At 36.9% G+C, this 14,832-nt stretch overlaps 1 protein-coding gene across 1 annotated transcript; it reads right to left on the bottom strand.

Annotated features, from left to right (window-relative positions):
• Nucleotides 9,199-14,403, bottom strand: DDX53 (DEAD-box helicase 53). Its single transcript, XM_021080573.1, has one exon. The coding sequence runs from the start codon at nt 11,455-11,457 to the stop codon at nt 9,565-9,567; it is 1,893 nt and encodes a 630-aa protein (XP_020936232.1). The 5' UTR covers nt 11,458-14,403; the 3' UTR covers nt 9,199-9,564.

Here is a 14,832-nt window from a genome sequence, read left to right as displayed (position 1 = left end):
GCTTTTTTTTATGATATGCTTCCAATTTTTAAAAATAAAATTACAGCAATTCCCTATAGAATCCTGTGTTTTTAGTGTCCCCATTAAATAAATATCTAAGGGAAGAATTTGCTTATTATAGTTAACCCTCATCCTAGTAAAGTACACCTTATTGGGGCTTCTTCTCAATAATGGAAAATTCACTGCCACAACAGGAGGTAATCTATGGCTATTTTCCCCATTTTTTCAGTGAAGATTCTTCGGGTAATACAATGCTCAATGAATAATGACTTAAACATTTACTATTTCATAATATGCAAAGTTCAAATGTAGGAGATTCCTGGATGTTCTTTTTGAGTCCAGTATTTACTGGATGTAACATTGATGAAAGATGAAGAGGAAAAGGATCAGGAATAGTCAGAGAAATCCTTGACCACAGGTCGTGTCTGACATCTGTGAAAGAAGAGGGAAAAGGAAGAAAGACTGGGTAGGGAAGAGCCTAAGACTATAGTGAGGCTTTGAGAAACACACAGCTGGCTAATGATGGCCCCTAGAGGAGTCTTCATGTTGGGCAGAAATGCCTGGGCCCTAGTGACCCACTGTGCCCAGTTACTGGCTAGGACTTCTGGAGGAGCTTGACCTCAGCTCAGATGCTGTCATGGATTGTTCTAAGCTGGAGACTATCAGCTAACTGCACTTCTCACGACTTCCAGCAAGCTCTTTCTTAAACAGAGATCTGAGCAGAACACCTCCATAGTTGCCACATGGGGCTTAATTCAGCAGCAGTTATGTCATCCAGGATCCAGGTGCTTTCCAAATTTGCATCTGGTCATGCTTAGCATCTTGGTATTCTTCATGTTTATTTCCTCATTGTCTAAAAATTATCTTTGCTACCTCATGTCTTCACAAAACTTTGTGCAAAAACAGGAAGGAGAGCTCATCCTTACATGACTCTTCTTAAGGGAGGAGGATCTTTCTTTAAAGTAGCCAAACTTGTCAATCTCATAGGCCAAGTCTGAGTCACATGCCTATGCTTTAGCTACAGGGAAGATTAGGAAAATGAGTTCCTGACCTTTTCAACTAAATGGGAAGTGGATCATGCCAGCAAATAGAAGGGGCCATAGGAAGGATGTGGTTTGGGTAACTGTTTGCAGGTAAACCACCAGTGTCTGCCACTGTAAATATTGCTAAGGTGGCAGTTCATAATTTCATTGCCAGGGATTCAGATGTTATAAATTGATTACTGAATTTATGATTTATTATCCTGGCAACTTCTCTTGCTTATCTTACACTCCCGTCCCTTCCCCTCAGACAGGAATATGAAAACTTTATTGCAGTCTTTCTTTTTTCTTTTTCTTTTTTTTTGCTTTTGTCTTTTTTTTTTAGGGCCGCATCTGCAGCACATGGAGTTTCCCAGGCTAGGGGTCGATTCAGAGCTGTTACTGCTGTCCTGCACCAGAGCCACAGCAACGTGGGATCTGAGCCGCGTCTGTGACCTACACCACAGCTCACGACAATGCTGGATCCTTAACCCACTGAGCAAGGCCAGGGATTGAACCTGCAACCTTATGGTTCCTATTTGGATTCGTTTCTGCTGTGCCACGATGGGAACTCCATATTGCAGTTTTTCTTAATATCATCCTTACTTTTCTTGTATTGCTGTTGTGGTTCATAGTTTATTAAATGATTAGGTGAACAGATGCCAAACATCCTGTTGAGACATCTTTTAAAATGACTTTTGAAAAGTTCGATTGCATTAGTCTGTGATTGTAGTTCTGTCCATTTAAACTTTGAGAACACCATTCAGGTTTCTCCAGCATTAGAAAAGCTACAGACACACTTGAGGCCAGGGAAGAAGAATAAGAAAAACTTGGCTTAGTGTGAAAGTACATTCACAGGGTACTTTCTGGTACAAAATGAGATACCCATATGGTTTCCCCAATAATGTCTCTGTCATCTGTCCTATGTTTCTGTGTACTTTACCCTGCTTCTTTGTCGAATCTCTAATTTTCAGCACAGAGCTAGAAGCTATGTGACCTCTCTGAGCATTTGTCTCCTGATGTGTAAAATGAGATAAAAATAACCCTTCCTGTGGGTGCTATGCACAAACAACAAATCATCATCTCCTCTTCCTCTTCTTATTCATTTATTGATGCCATTAGAAAGATAGGTCATTACATGGATAGAAATCATAATATCTGTATAAGTAATACTTTTTACTTTTTAATGCAGCTACTTGCTTTTTCCTTAAAACAATTCCAAATTTTGCAAGTAAAACCAAAAAGAGCCCACAAATTTTTTTTTTTTTTTTTTTTTTTGGTCTTTTTGCTATTTCTTGGTCCGCTCCCGCGGCATATGGAGGTTCCCAGGCTAGGGGTCGAATCGGAACCGTAGCCACCAGCCTACACCAGAGCCACAGCAACGCAGGATCCAAGCCGTGTCTGCAACCTACACCACAGCTCACGGCAACGCCGGATCCTTAACCCACTGAGCAAGGGCAGGGACCGAACCCGCAACCTCATGGTTCCTAGTCGGATTCGTTAACCACTGCGCCACGACGGGAACTCCAGCCCACAAATTTTATGTTTGCACAAATGTAGATTTCTTTGAGATTCTCTGGATTGTTTTCTTGAAAAAGAGGCTGAAATTTCAAGTCTTAGACTTAATCTTAATTATATATACTGTCTCTGGTATTCATACATGAACTACTTTTAATTACAAAAGTAAGAGAGGTTCATAATTAATTGCTTTCCCCAACTTTGCTCCCCAGAGATGGTCATTATTAATGTTTTGGCGTATCCTGGCAAATTTGTCTCTGACTACTGACAGACATGATGAGATATTTACAAATAGTTATAGTTAGTGGTTTTAAATAAAATTGAATCATATTCTTCAAAAGTATTGCAGTATCATTTGTTCCTTTTAGCAATATTATCTGATCATTTTTGACTTTTTATTTCGATATGAGTTAGAAAACCTTGATGGCAAAATCCATGCAATTATAAAAGCAAAAAAAAAAAAAAACAAAAAACAAGGGAACAGAACTGGAGTTCCCATTGGTTGCATGTAAAAGGACAACATAAGAAAGGATCTCTAAGTTGGAAGCCATGCCCTATTCTTTTCTTCCTTTTTTATTAATAGTTTTATTGAGTTATTATTATATACCAAGAATTGTGCATATATAATTTGTACAATTTTATGAATTTGGACATTTGCAAACACCTGTTACACTCTCACTGCAAACAAGGGAATAGACACATCTAGCACTTCCTACAACTTCCTGTATCCCTTTGTTTTTTCTCTTTTTTTGTAGTTAAGAACAGTTAACATTATTATTATTATTGAACAGAAGGTGAAGGAGGCCAGTAGATGTTACCAGGCAAAATGAGAAACAGAAATAGAAAGGCTTAGATACTCATGTTGCAACAGAAGAAAGGGTGGGGGAAAAATGTAATTGTAATGTATACATGTAAGGATAACCTGACCCCCTTGCTGTACAGTGGGAAAAGAAAAAAGAAAAAAGAAAAAAAAAAGGCTTACCCTTAATAAATGAAAATTAAATAATGGACTTATTTCCCTCCCTTCCTTCTTTCTTTCCATTTGTCCTTTGTTAATTCATTGATATATTTACTGTGCTCCTACTATTTTTCACAGGCATTGTTTTTGGCACCTTAAGTTGCAGTGGTTTAAAAGAGCCAAGTTTCCCCTTAATGATTTCTACATTTTAATGGGTGAAACAGAAGATGCTTGTACTTTGAATCCCTTCAACTACAGTGCCTCTTGAATTAATTTCTTCAGTTATTCAAAAATTATGATCAACATTATTTAAAAATTTTATTGCCATGTAGTTGATTTACAATGTTGTGTTAGCTTCTGGTGTATAGCAAAATAAATCAGTTATACGTATATTTTTCATATTCTTTTCCATTATGGTTTATTACAGGATAGTAAATATATTTATTTATTTATTTGCTTTTTAGGACTGCACCTGAGGCATATGGCAGTTCCCAGGCTAGGAGTCGAATTGGAGCTGCAGCTGCCAGCCTGAACCAGAACTATAGCCACAGCAATGCCAGATCTGAGCTGCATCTGTGAACTACACCACAGTTCACAGCGACGCTGGATCCTTAACCCACTGAGCTAGGCCATGGATTAAACTCTCATCCTCATGGATACCAGTCAGATTCGTTGCCACAGTGGGAACTCCCCAGGATAGTAAATATACGATAGGATCTAGTTTATCTCTTTTATGTATAGCAGTTTGTACCTGCTAATCCCAAACTCCTAATTTATCCCTTCCCCACTCCCTTTAGTAACCGTAAGTTTATTTTCTATGTCTGTGAATCTGTTTCTGTTTTGTGAATAGGTTCTTATGTATCATTTTTATTAGATTCCACATAAATATGGTGTCATATGGTATTTGTCTTTATTTGATTCTCTAACTTTATGTTGTGTGTGTGTTTATCTTCTTTATCCATTCCTCTGTTGATGGACGTTTTGGTTGCTTTCATATCTTAGCTATTGTAAATAGTGTTGCTGTGGATATTGGAGTGTATGTTATCTTTTCAAATTAGAGTTTTCTCCAGGTATATCAATGTCATTTTTATTAAGATAAAAGTTATGTTATTTTGTAGAAATTTAAAAAAATAAAATAAGAATTAAAATCACCTATAACTACATAATGTAGAAAATTATAACTATCATTGATGTATGTCTGTATGTGTCCAGCTTATCTGTTTTTTTACTATATTGATATACAGACCAGTATAGTTTTCTAAAAAGTAGAGATGATTTTATAAATTAACTTCCTCATACTTTTATTCTTTAAGAACATGATTTCTACTATCCTAAATCATGAATAGATACACTACAGTTTTTTTTTTTTTTTTTTAGCTAAAACTCTATCTTAGGACTTTGAAGATTTTTTTCAAAAATTAATTATTTTAAGCAATCCTATGGTAAATAACCTTGTATCTTGGTGTGTATATATAATAATTTCCTTAGGGTAAATATCTAGATTTGATAATATTGGGTCTAAGTCTATTAAACATATGCAAATTTTATGCAGACTCAACTATCCCACCAAGGAATATAATTTTATCAAATGATAATTTATTAATGTTTTCCCCTACATCATTACTAGTAATAGGTAGTCACAGGTTTTTTCCTAATTACAGCCCATTTTTCTCGAGAAAAAAGTTTTGTCATTGGTTTAACTTTCATTCATTTGATTATAAAAGTGAAGCACTTTTGTACATATTTATTGTTCCTTTGTTTGTCTGATAAATTGTCCTTTATATTTCTGCCCACAAATATATTTTGGGATTCATCCTTTATTTTTTGTTTGTAAAAATATCTGTATATTAAATATAAATAACTATGGGGGTGTTACATATTTTACATTATTTTTCTGCTGTTTCCTTTGCCTTTCATAGTCTTTTTCACATTTCATGTTTATATTGCTAAAGCTATTAATATTTACCTTGAATTTTCTGTTGTTGCTTGTATGTTTTAAAATTTTTTCCACTTTGATATAAAAAATTATTATATTCCTATTTGAGCTTCAGGTTCTTTCATTTTTTTATAAAAAGCAAGAATCTAGTGGGGATTCTTTTTAATAGGGATTTTATGATTGATAAATTGTTCTGGTGTGCATTATATATTTTTTAATTTTTGAAAACTTGTTTTGGCATAGGCTTTTCTTTCTTCAGTGATTTCAAAACTCCACATTTATTGTATACTAGCTTCTTCTGCAGATTTAGCTCTGGCCAGTTCTCTCATGATTTGTCAATCCTATAGGATAAAACTATTCAAACTGTTATACTTTTTATAATGTATTTAAATATTTGATAGTGAAATTCCTCTTAATTTGAATTTTTCAAAATTTTCTCTCTAGGAATGCAAACTGGTATGGTACACACATCAACATTTTACTGGTAGGTAGAGAGGGCTACAAGTTTTGAAATGGAGGAGAGCAGATAGGATCTTGGAGAAGATGTGGTACTTTGGCTGGACCCAGAATGATGAATCTGCCGGGAGGGAGGAGAAAGGGCATTCCAGATGGGGGAAACAGTGAGTAATGGTACCCAAAATTGCAAACAAGCATTATATAATAGGTAATGAGATAGGCAGGGTGGAAGGGGTCTAATATTTGTTGAGCACCTACTAAAAGTAAATTACCATGCTATGCATTTTATAGGAATAACTCTGATGTCAGTGCATGCTCAGTGTCCTGCTTTCACTCTGTTCCAGTTTGGCCACAGAACTCAGTATTTATTTGAATTTCTAAAAATCCATTCATTCACAAAAACTTTGTCAGTCAATGTAAACCACAGTTTGTTGTCCCGAATATGATAGACTTTCCAGGCTGAAACATCCACTGTTGTAGGGTGTTGTTCTGTGCATTATAGGATGTTAGTTGCTGACCTCTACCTATTAGATGACATTAGAAATCTTGCTGCATAGGTGGGACAGCCAAAAACATCTCCAGACATCATCAAATATCGCCCAGGGGGCAAAAATCAACTCTGATGGGCAGTCATAAGTATAGATTATACCAAAGATAATGAAAGTTGATAGTTTTATATTGAAGAGTGTATAAGAAATATGTTCTTTCTGTTTTCCTCACTGAATTCCGTTCTTGGTTTCTCTGCAGTTGCCTTGGGTGGTCCGGGGGTAGGGGTGGTGTTTTGCTTAATCTATTGCAATGTTTAACTATAGCACTACTGAAATTTTGGCTCCATAATTCTTTGTTTTTAGGGTTGTCCGTGCATTATGGGGTGTTTAGCAGCACCACTGGACTCTATTCAGGAGATGCCAGTGCCCCTCTCCTGGAGTTGTGACAACGAAATCTGCCTCCAGATACTTGCAAAATTGGCCTTGGTGGAGAACCACTGATGCAGACTATACTAGGGACAGGGAAGTTGTAGGGTTATATTCTGCACTGCCTATATGATGTAACTTAAAAATCCTCTATTTGTTTCCTTTGCAGTTCTTTTTTGGTGACAGTGATATTGGTTTTGTTTTGTTTGGCTTATGCTCTCAGGGGTTCTCCATCTCAGCACTACTAATGTTTTGGGCCAAATAATTCTTTGTTGTAGGGGTCTGTCCTGTAGGTTGTAGGGTGTTTAGCAGCATCCCTGGCTTCTACTAGGGGCTGGCAGTACATTGCCACCACCACCCCAGACCCCAAGAACTGAAACAACCAGTATTGTCTTCACATATGATTACATGTGTCCTGAAGGGAAGGGGCGAGATACCCTTGGTTGAGAACCACTGTTCTATTTCTACTTACTTTTCCCCATAGCTCTTCTTTTCAGACTCTTCTCTAAGAACAAATGTATGTTTCTCTCCTCTTCTTACTCATTGAGTGATGATTTTTGTTGTTACTTGAACATGATTGAGGAACCTCACTTTCTATCTCAAGTAGTTTAATTGTTACACTTTTCTCTAACAAATACAGCATTGCCCCTAAGAGGAATTCTGGCAAATAACATATACTCCAACTTGCTAAACATTCATCATTACTCATTCGAGTGATTTGTGCTTCTCTCACACATTCCGCTGTGGACTGCTTTTGCATTAGAGTAAATTGGCACGTACTTCTCCATTTCATTAAATGTGAACTTGTGGCCAGTCTTAAGACAAGCATATTGCCTTTCATGTAGTTAACTGTATTGACAAGAAAATAATGTAAATATTGGAATCAGTCACATCTGAGATGACATACCACAAAATTTGTTTAACTAGATTTGGTAACCTGGACAAGTTACTTCCTCTGACATTGCTTCATCTTCTGTAAAACAGGGGCAAGATTACCTTCTTAGGGGGTTTTAAATAAAAATTACAGATTACAAAACAAAGCACCAGATGTATTTCAGATGCTCAAAAATGTTAACGTTCTTAATGTTATCAAGAGCTTTCTAGGCCTTTATAAAAAGTCTTTAAAGCCAGACTTTTAACCTCAATCACCTCTACCCAGAATATCTACCTCTTTATTTCCCTTCATTTCTGACTTCTTACTGTAGTTACAGCTGGGACATGCTAGAAAAAACACATTGCTGGATTATTACTATTTTTTATTTGCCAGAAATTTTAAGGCTTGACTCATTCTAATGTTCTCATAAACACTGAATTATACAATTCAGCATCATTGTGAGATATCCTCTTTCAATGTGAGAAGATGCATATTGCTTTTAAATATAATGCAAGAGAGAGAATTATAGATTTAGGAATTTTACTAAAATTAGTTTCTATGGCAAAAATATCATTTTAAAATGTTTTCCCCAGTATAGAAGAGAGATTTTTCTTTCACATTAACTTTTCCTCTAATGTGTGTATCTGGTTTTGACCTTTTCAAGACAAATTGAAAAATAAGATGAAAAGAAAATAAAGACAACCTGTGAGTCACATTTCAAAAATCAATAAAGATGCAGAATGTACTATTCTGGTCATAAAAAGTGTTGCATTGTTCAATTTGTTGCACAAGGTTGTGCTTTTCCCCTAGATTAGAAAATAAATTATTAACATAGGGCTGGGGTACCAATTTGATTATAATATGGAATTTAGTGAAGGAGACCCCCAAATTATTTAATAACCATCCCAATTTATTAGTGAAAAAAGTGAGGCCTACAGAAGGCAAGTAATTGCCCCAGAGTTTTTAACCAATGTTTCATGAGAGTTCATACAAGGATCTGATTCCCAGTGAATCAGACGCACTGCTCTATTAGTCACATCTATCTGAAAAAAAGAGAAGTATGGAATCTCCTAGAAGATTTAGTATGTATTTTCTAATTATTTTTTTAAAAAATCAGAAATGATTAACTATACTCCAATAATTTTTTTAAAACACAGTTAAAATCATTTTAAAAAATAGGAAATAATAGTGGAGATATTTTTAGCGATTGTTGTGTCACCAACCACTGGGGGGAAATAAAATAGGTTTAACTGGGATAAGCTTGATGAAAAGTATGCTTCAATTCAGAGCAACTCTTTTTTTTTTTTTGGTCTTTTTAGGGCCACACCCACAGCATATGGAGGTTCCCAGGCTAGGGGTCTAATCAGAGCTATAGCTGCTGTCCTACACCACAGCCACAGCAATGCCAGATCTAAACTGCATCTGCAATCTACACTGCAGCTCACAGCAGCACCGGATCCTTAACCCACTGAGCGAGGCCAGGGATCGAACCCACAACCTCATGGTTCCTAGTTGGATTCATTTCTGCTGCTTCATGGTGGGAACTCCCCAGAACAACTATTTTAAAGCAAGAAAAGCACCATTGTTGTCTTCTACCAAGCCTTTTGGCGAAGACACAAGTGGACATGGAAGGCTATAAAAGAACGTATACTTTAACAAACACATCACATTTAATTTTTTCCCACATAGTCTCTCACTCTTTCATTTTCAAAACACTTTTGATTTTATTAAGTAACATACATTGAAAGTTTATTGATGTTAGTTAAGAATTAGTTCAATGTCTTCTAATCACCAGTATGTTTCTGATACTTCTTTGCGTAACTTGAATACTACATAACTTGAACATATCTTGAACCTTCTAGTAGTCTGGTACAACTTCAATGTAGACATCAGTAAAACTCTCTGAATTTTTCCTGAGGTGTTCTTGGCTTTTTTCCTGTTTCCTTTTCTTGTTTATGTAATTTGTATTGTTCGGCCATTGATAGAAGATCTTCTGGGATACTCTGATTTGCTCTTTGCAGAATTTCAATCAATTCACCGGCAACCTTCCAATCATCTTGGGTCATAAGTGTGACTGATTCGCCCATCTTCCCTGCTCTTCCGGTACGCCCTACTCTGTGTACATATTCTTCAATATTCCGTGGAAAATTGTAATTAAATACATGTGTGACATCACTAACATCGAGGCCTCGGGATGCTAAATCAGTAGCAATCAGTATTTTCACTTTTCCAGTTTTAAAGTCATCTAATGCTCGCTCACGATCACTCTGTTCTCTGTCACCATGCAGGGATTGTACAGGTATGCCCTGGATACTTAAATCACTTGATAAGTCATCAGCAATAAGCTTTCTACTGACAAACACAATGACTTTGTCTTTGGGTGACAGGCTCTGTAGGAATTCTTGGAAAAGGGATCGTTTTTCTTCTTCTGTGGTAATAATTATATTTTGCTTCACTGTGTCTACAGCTACTAGATCCAGGGTACCAACATAAACAAGCATAGGCTCTTTTAAATAAGAATGTGCAAGTTGACGAATGGTATCTGGCCAAGTCGCACTTGTCATAATGGTCTGCCGGTCTGGGCGCACATCTAATAAAATCTTCATTATTTGGTGTTCAAACCCCAGATCCAGCATTTTATCTGCCTCATCTAAGACTAAGTATGTTATGCTTCTTAGGTTGACAAAGTTATTCATTTGCAGATCATTCAGTCTCCCAGGAGTTGCAATAATGATGTCTACACCTTTCATAATGTCTTGTATTTGTCCTTTTCTATTTCCACCACCATATATACAAACACTTTTAAGACCTTTATAAGAATATTTGGAACATTCAGCTCCCACCTGAAGAGCTAATTCTCTTGTCGGTGTAAGGACTAGCATGCCAGGTCCATTCCTTTTTCCCCTAGACACTGGTTGAGAATTGAGATGAATAAACCCAGGCATTAAATAGGACAATGTTTTGCCTGTTCCAGTTTGGGCAATTCCTATAAGATCTATTCCTTGTAGAACAATTGGCCATGCCTGGGATTGAATTGGTGTTGGCTTTTGAAAACCAGCTTTTTTAATGCTTTTCATAAGTTCAGGATAAGGTCCAAAAGCATCCTCAAATTTACAAATTGGATTGGGGATGGGACGTTTTTCACCATCTTTCAAGTCATTACACATTACGTTGAAATTTTCCTTTCTCCAAATGTCTACTTGCACTTGAGACATTGAGCTGGTTGCTTTGGTTTCTACATAAAAGTTTTTATGAATTGGCGGTAAATCTGCCCATTTTCTTTTTTCCCACTCTACCACTTCGGCCTTTATTTGATCCCAGTCTATCAGTGGCTGAGCTTCTCTAACACTGTTATCTCTGCTTAAGCCTCTTCCAACAGAGGGTTGGGAGGCAGCATTACCAACACTGGATCTTGAATTGTAACCTCCTTGTTTATTCTTAATAAGAGCTTCTATAGCTGCTTTGGCCTTGGCTTTCATGTCCCTGCTGCCAAAAATTTTTACCTCTGCTTCAGAATCACCCTTTATGATCTTTATTTTGGTGTTCGTCATACCTTGGATGTCTTTTATTTTTGATCCACCACGACCAATCACCACACCAGCCATACTGTTGTTTATTTTAAAGCAGAGTGGTGGTTCTCGGGAGCCAGAAGCCCTAGTCTCTACATGGCTAGAAGTGCTGCTCCAGCCCCTGCCCCTGCCTCTACCATCCCGGCCATGTTGGCTGGCTCTGGGATCTCTTGAATTAGGCTCTGCCCTTTTCCGCTCTGGGGCCCAGGCCATTTCTGGATAAAGATAAAGTTGGTGCTGTCCTCTCGCCTACCTAGAGGTGGAAAAAGACGTGGTCTCAGGCCTCTTTCTCATCAGGTCCAGGTCTTCACCAACAGACAGGCCGCCCACAGTGCTCTGCTCTGGTAGGTAGTTACGGGGAGCGTTACCTAGGGAACTATTCTTTGACTCAGGGTCAGGGAGCCGCTTTGATGTGCTGACCAATCACAGAGTTGAGACTAGGGTGACGTAAGCAGGCACCACCCACACAAAATTTAAAGGGACACTCACTCTCAGGAGCTGACCCAATAGGCATTTAAAGGACTCTGAGACCCTTTGCTCCTCATTTGTGTCCCAGATGTCTCCATTGAAGGCTGTAGCTCAGTGTGGGAGCAATTTGAAGCATGCCTTTAACTTATCCACATAACCTTTTGTTATAAGCCAGATATTTCCATGGAGGAAAAAATAGTGAATTTTTAAAAATCAACTTATTTTTGTATTTGTTTATTTTGCTAAATTCCTTTTGAGTAACAATACTGGGTCTAGATTAATTCCTCAGTTCCCTATCCTCTTAAATTATACCATCAGAAATCTCTTAGGTACACACTTAGCATGACATTTTGCCTCTGATTCTTGGCCTAAACTCCAGCATTTGTTCAGTCAGTTTCCAGTTAGTATTTCAGGTATACTGGTTAGAAGAAAGATAGGGTGGGGTCTACATTAACTTCAGAGGTGTTTCAATAACTTGTCACTTGTCGCAGTGCCTCAATTTTTTTCCTTCCATGAGGTTTCATAGATTCAGATATCTTAGCACTAGAAAGCTAAATAAAAGTAATTTATTAGGTACGTTGTACAGTCTGGCAGCAAATAGGGCAGGTGGACATCCAGCTTCTGTTAGTACAGTGTTAGAGGCAAGGAGGTCACTTTGCTTCAAGGATCTCCATCCCATTATGAGGCAGTTTAATGGTTACAAAGATGGTTTTGAACTAACTTGCTCTATTTTTGCTTCCTTAGGTCCTTCTTCTGACTTCTAAAGTTAAACTGAATCAATTCGATTCTTACTTTATCCTTATATACTTAATAGCCATGATCAAATCACCTTAATTTTTCTGTTTACTGGGGTAAGATTTATAGTTTTATCAATATTTCTAGGTATGACATAGTTTCCAAGATGCATACCATCTTGCTTCTTATCCTTTGGAAATGATTCATTGTGGATATTTCACAATGTGGCACATAAAACTAAAAGTCTGAAGAAATGGACTTATCTTTCCCATTAGGTCCTTTTCACTGACTATGAGAGTTGTACTAATTCTACCTACAAACTCAAGACATAAACTCGCTCATAGGTACATAATGGACTTTTAAGTCTGTTATTCCTCATCCTGTAATTATACGGTTGAATTTTTTTTTCTTTGTTTAACTGAAAGTATACTAAATATTTATCCTCTTAAGTTTGGTCAATTGAAGCAGCATATTAAATTTAATTTTAATGCTGATTCTCTCATCCATCCTATTAGCCTCAAGTTTTAAGTCTTTTGCCATTTAAATGTTCATGGCATTGTTCTCTCCTCAGTCAAAGTTGAGATTGAAATTTGAATATGGCTGTATATTGGGTAGAAGTCAGTGACACATTGAGAAAAGCCTTCTCTATGTCAGTATATTTATCCTGCAAAGATGCTTTTTGAAGGAAGAAAAGGGTTGCTGGCCAAATGTGTTGGGAAAATACAGTGCCCTATATGCTCTCAGATTCACAATGTGTATTAGGTATCTCAGAAGCTCTATAATTATAGGAATTGAGAAACTCAGATGGGTATTATTTAATCCAAAGTTTCCAAAGGAATTTGCCAGTGGAATCTCTTGTTAATGTTTTCATTAAACTTTTTATATGGAATGATGTTAGAATTAGAGAAAAGTTACATGGATAGTACAAGGAGTTCCCATATACTCCTCAACCAGTTTCAGTTTCCTCTAATCTTATCTCATGCTACTATGGTACACATTTCAAATATAAGAAATCAACACTGCTGTGTTCATATTAACTAAACTCCAGATTTTATACCACCTGCTTTACAATAATATATTTTTTCTACTCCAGGATCCAGTCCAGGACACCACACTGAATTTTGTTGTTATGTATGATTTGTGATAGTCTCTGTCTTGCCTTATTTTTTATAACCTTGTCAGTTTTGAGGAATAATGGTGAGATATTTGGAGGAATACAAAATACCCTTCAAATTGGGTATGCCTTATATAATTTCTCATGATTGGACTTGGGTTATGGATTTTTGGAAAAAAAATCACAGAAGTGAAGTGTCCTTATTATCAGTCATATGGCATGAAGGGGAGGGTACCTGATGGAACATGAGCTATCACTGGTAATGTTAACCTTGGTCACTTGGTCAAGTGGTGTTAGCCAGTTTTTTCCCACTGTAATATTTGTCCCTTTCTGCACGCTCTTCTTTGGAAGTGAGTGACCAAATCCAGCTGACCTTCAAAGGCCCTGTTTAACTGCAGTTGTTGTAACATATTGTACACCTAGTAATCTTCTTGGTAGTACCATTTGTAAATACCTGTAGAAATGGTCTACTTGGAAAATATACATTATATATATATATATATATATATATATATATATATATGATATACATACAGATTATATATATATATATACACACACACACACACACAGATGTATATATAGCAATTATTCTGTTCTTCAGATGCAATATATTATGGTAAAAGCTGCCATCATCATTGCACATAGCTATTGGTGTGTTTATTTTGCACAGAGAACCATACTCAATATTGTAAAATCTAAAGAGTTGTTAGCAGTTTGGCTTAGTGGTCAAGAACATTGGAGTCTAAATAACTGAGTTCAGGAGTTCCCATGGTGGTTCAGTGAGTTACGAACCCATCTAGTATCCAAGAGAATGCAGGTTGGATCCCTGGCCTCACTCAGTGGGTTAAGGATCTGGCATTGTGAGCTATGGGGTTAGATCGTAGACATGGCTGGGATCCTGCTTGGCTGTGGCTGTGGCTGTGGCATAGGCCGGCAGCTGCAGCTCCAATTTGACCCATAGCCTGGAAACTTCCATATGCCACAGGTGTGGCCCTAAAACTGAGTTCAGCTCTAAATTCTACTGCTTATTAGACATGAGTCCTTGAGCAAGTTCCAAACTTCCTATACCTTGGTTTTGCTATCAGTAGGATGACATACTGATAATTATCTCATATAAACAGAGACATACACATAGTTACATTACTTGGTTCAGAATGGAAACTATGCAAATGTTAACTACCCATGTTATGGAAATGGTCTATGCAAATGTTAACTACCCATGTTAAGGAAATAGAAGGTGTATAAGAGACAATTATGAAGGTTCTCAA

Source organism: Sus scrofa, chromosome X (genome assembly GCF_000003025.6).
Source record: "Sus scrofa isolate TJ Tabasco breed Duroc chromosome X, Sscrofa11.1, whole genome shotgun sequence".
Classification (NCBI taxonomy): Eukaryota; Metazoa; Chordata; class Mammalia; order Artiodactyla; family Suidae; genus Sus; species Sus scrofa.
Note: the sequence above shows the minus strand (reverse complement) of the source record. Positions and strands in the feature narration are given on the sequence as shown.

What these genes read in the sequence shown, in the direction of transcription:
- DDX53 (XM_021080573.1), bottom strand. Translation starts at nt 11,457, where the DNA reads ATGGCCTGGGCCCCAGAGCGGAAAAGGGCAGAGCCTAATTCAAGAGAT.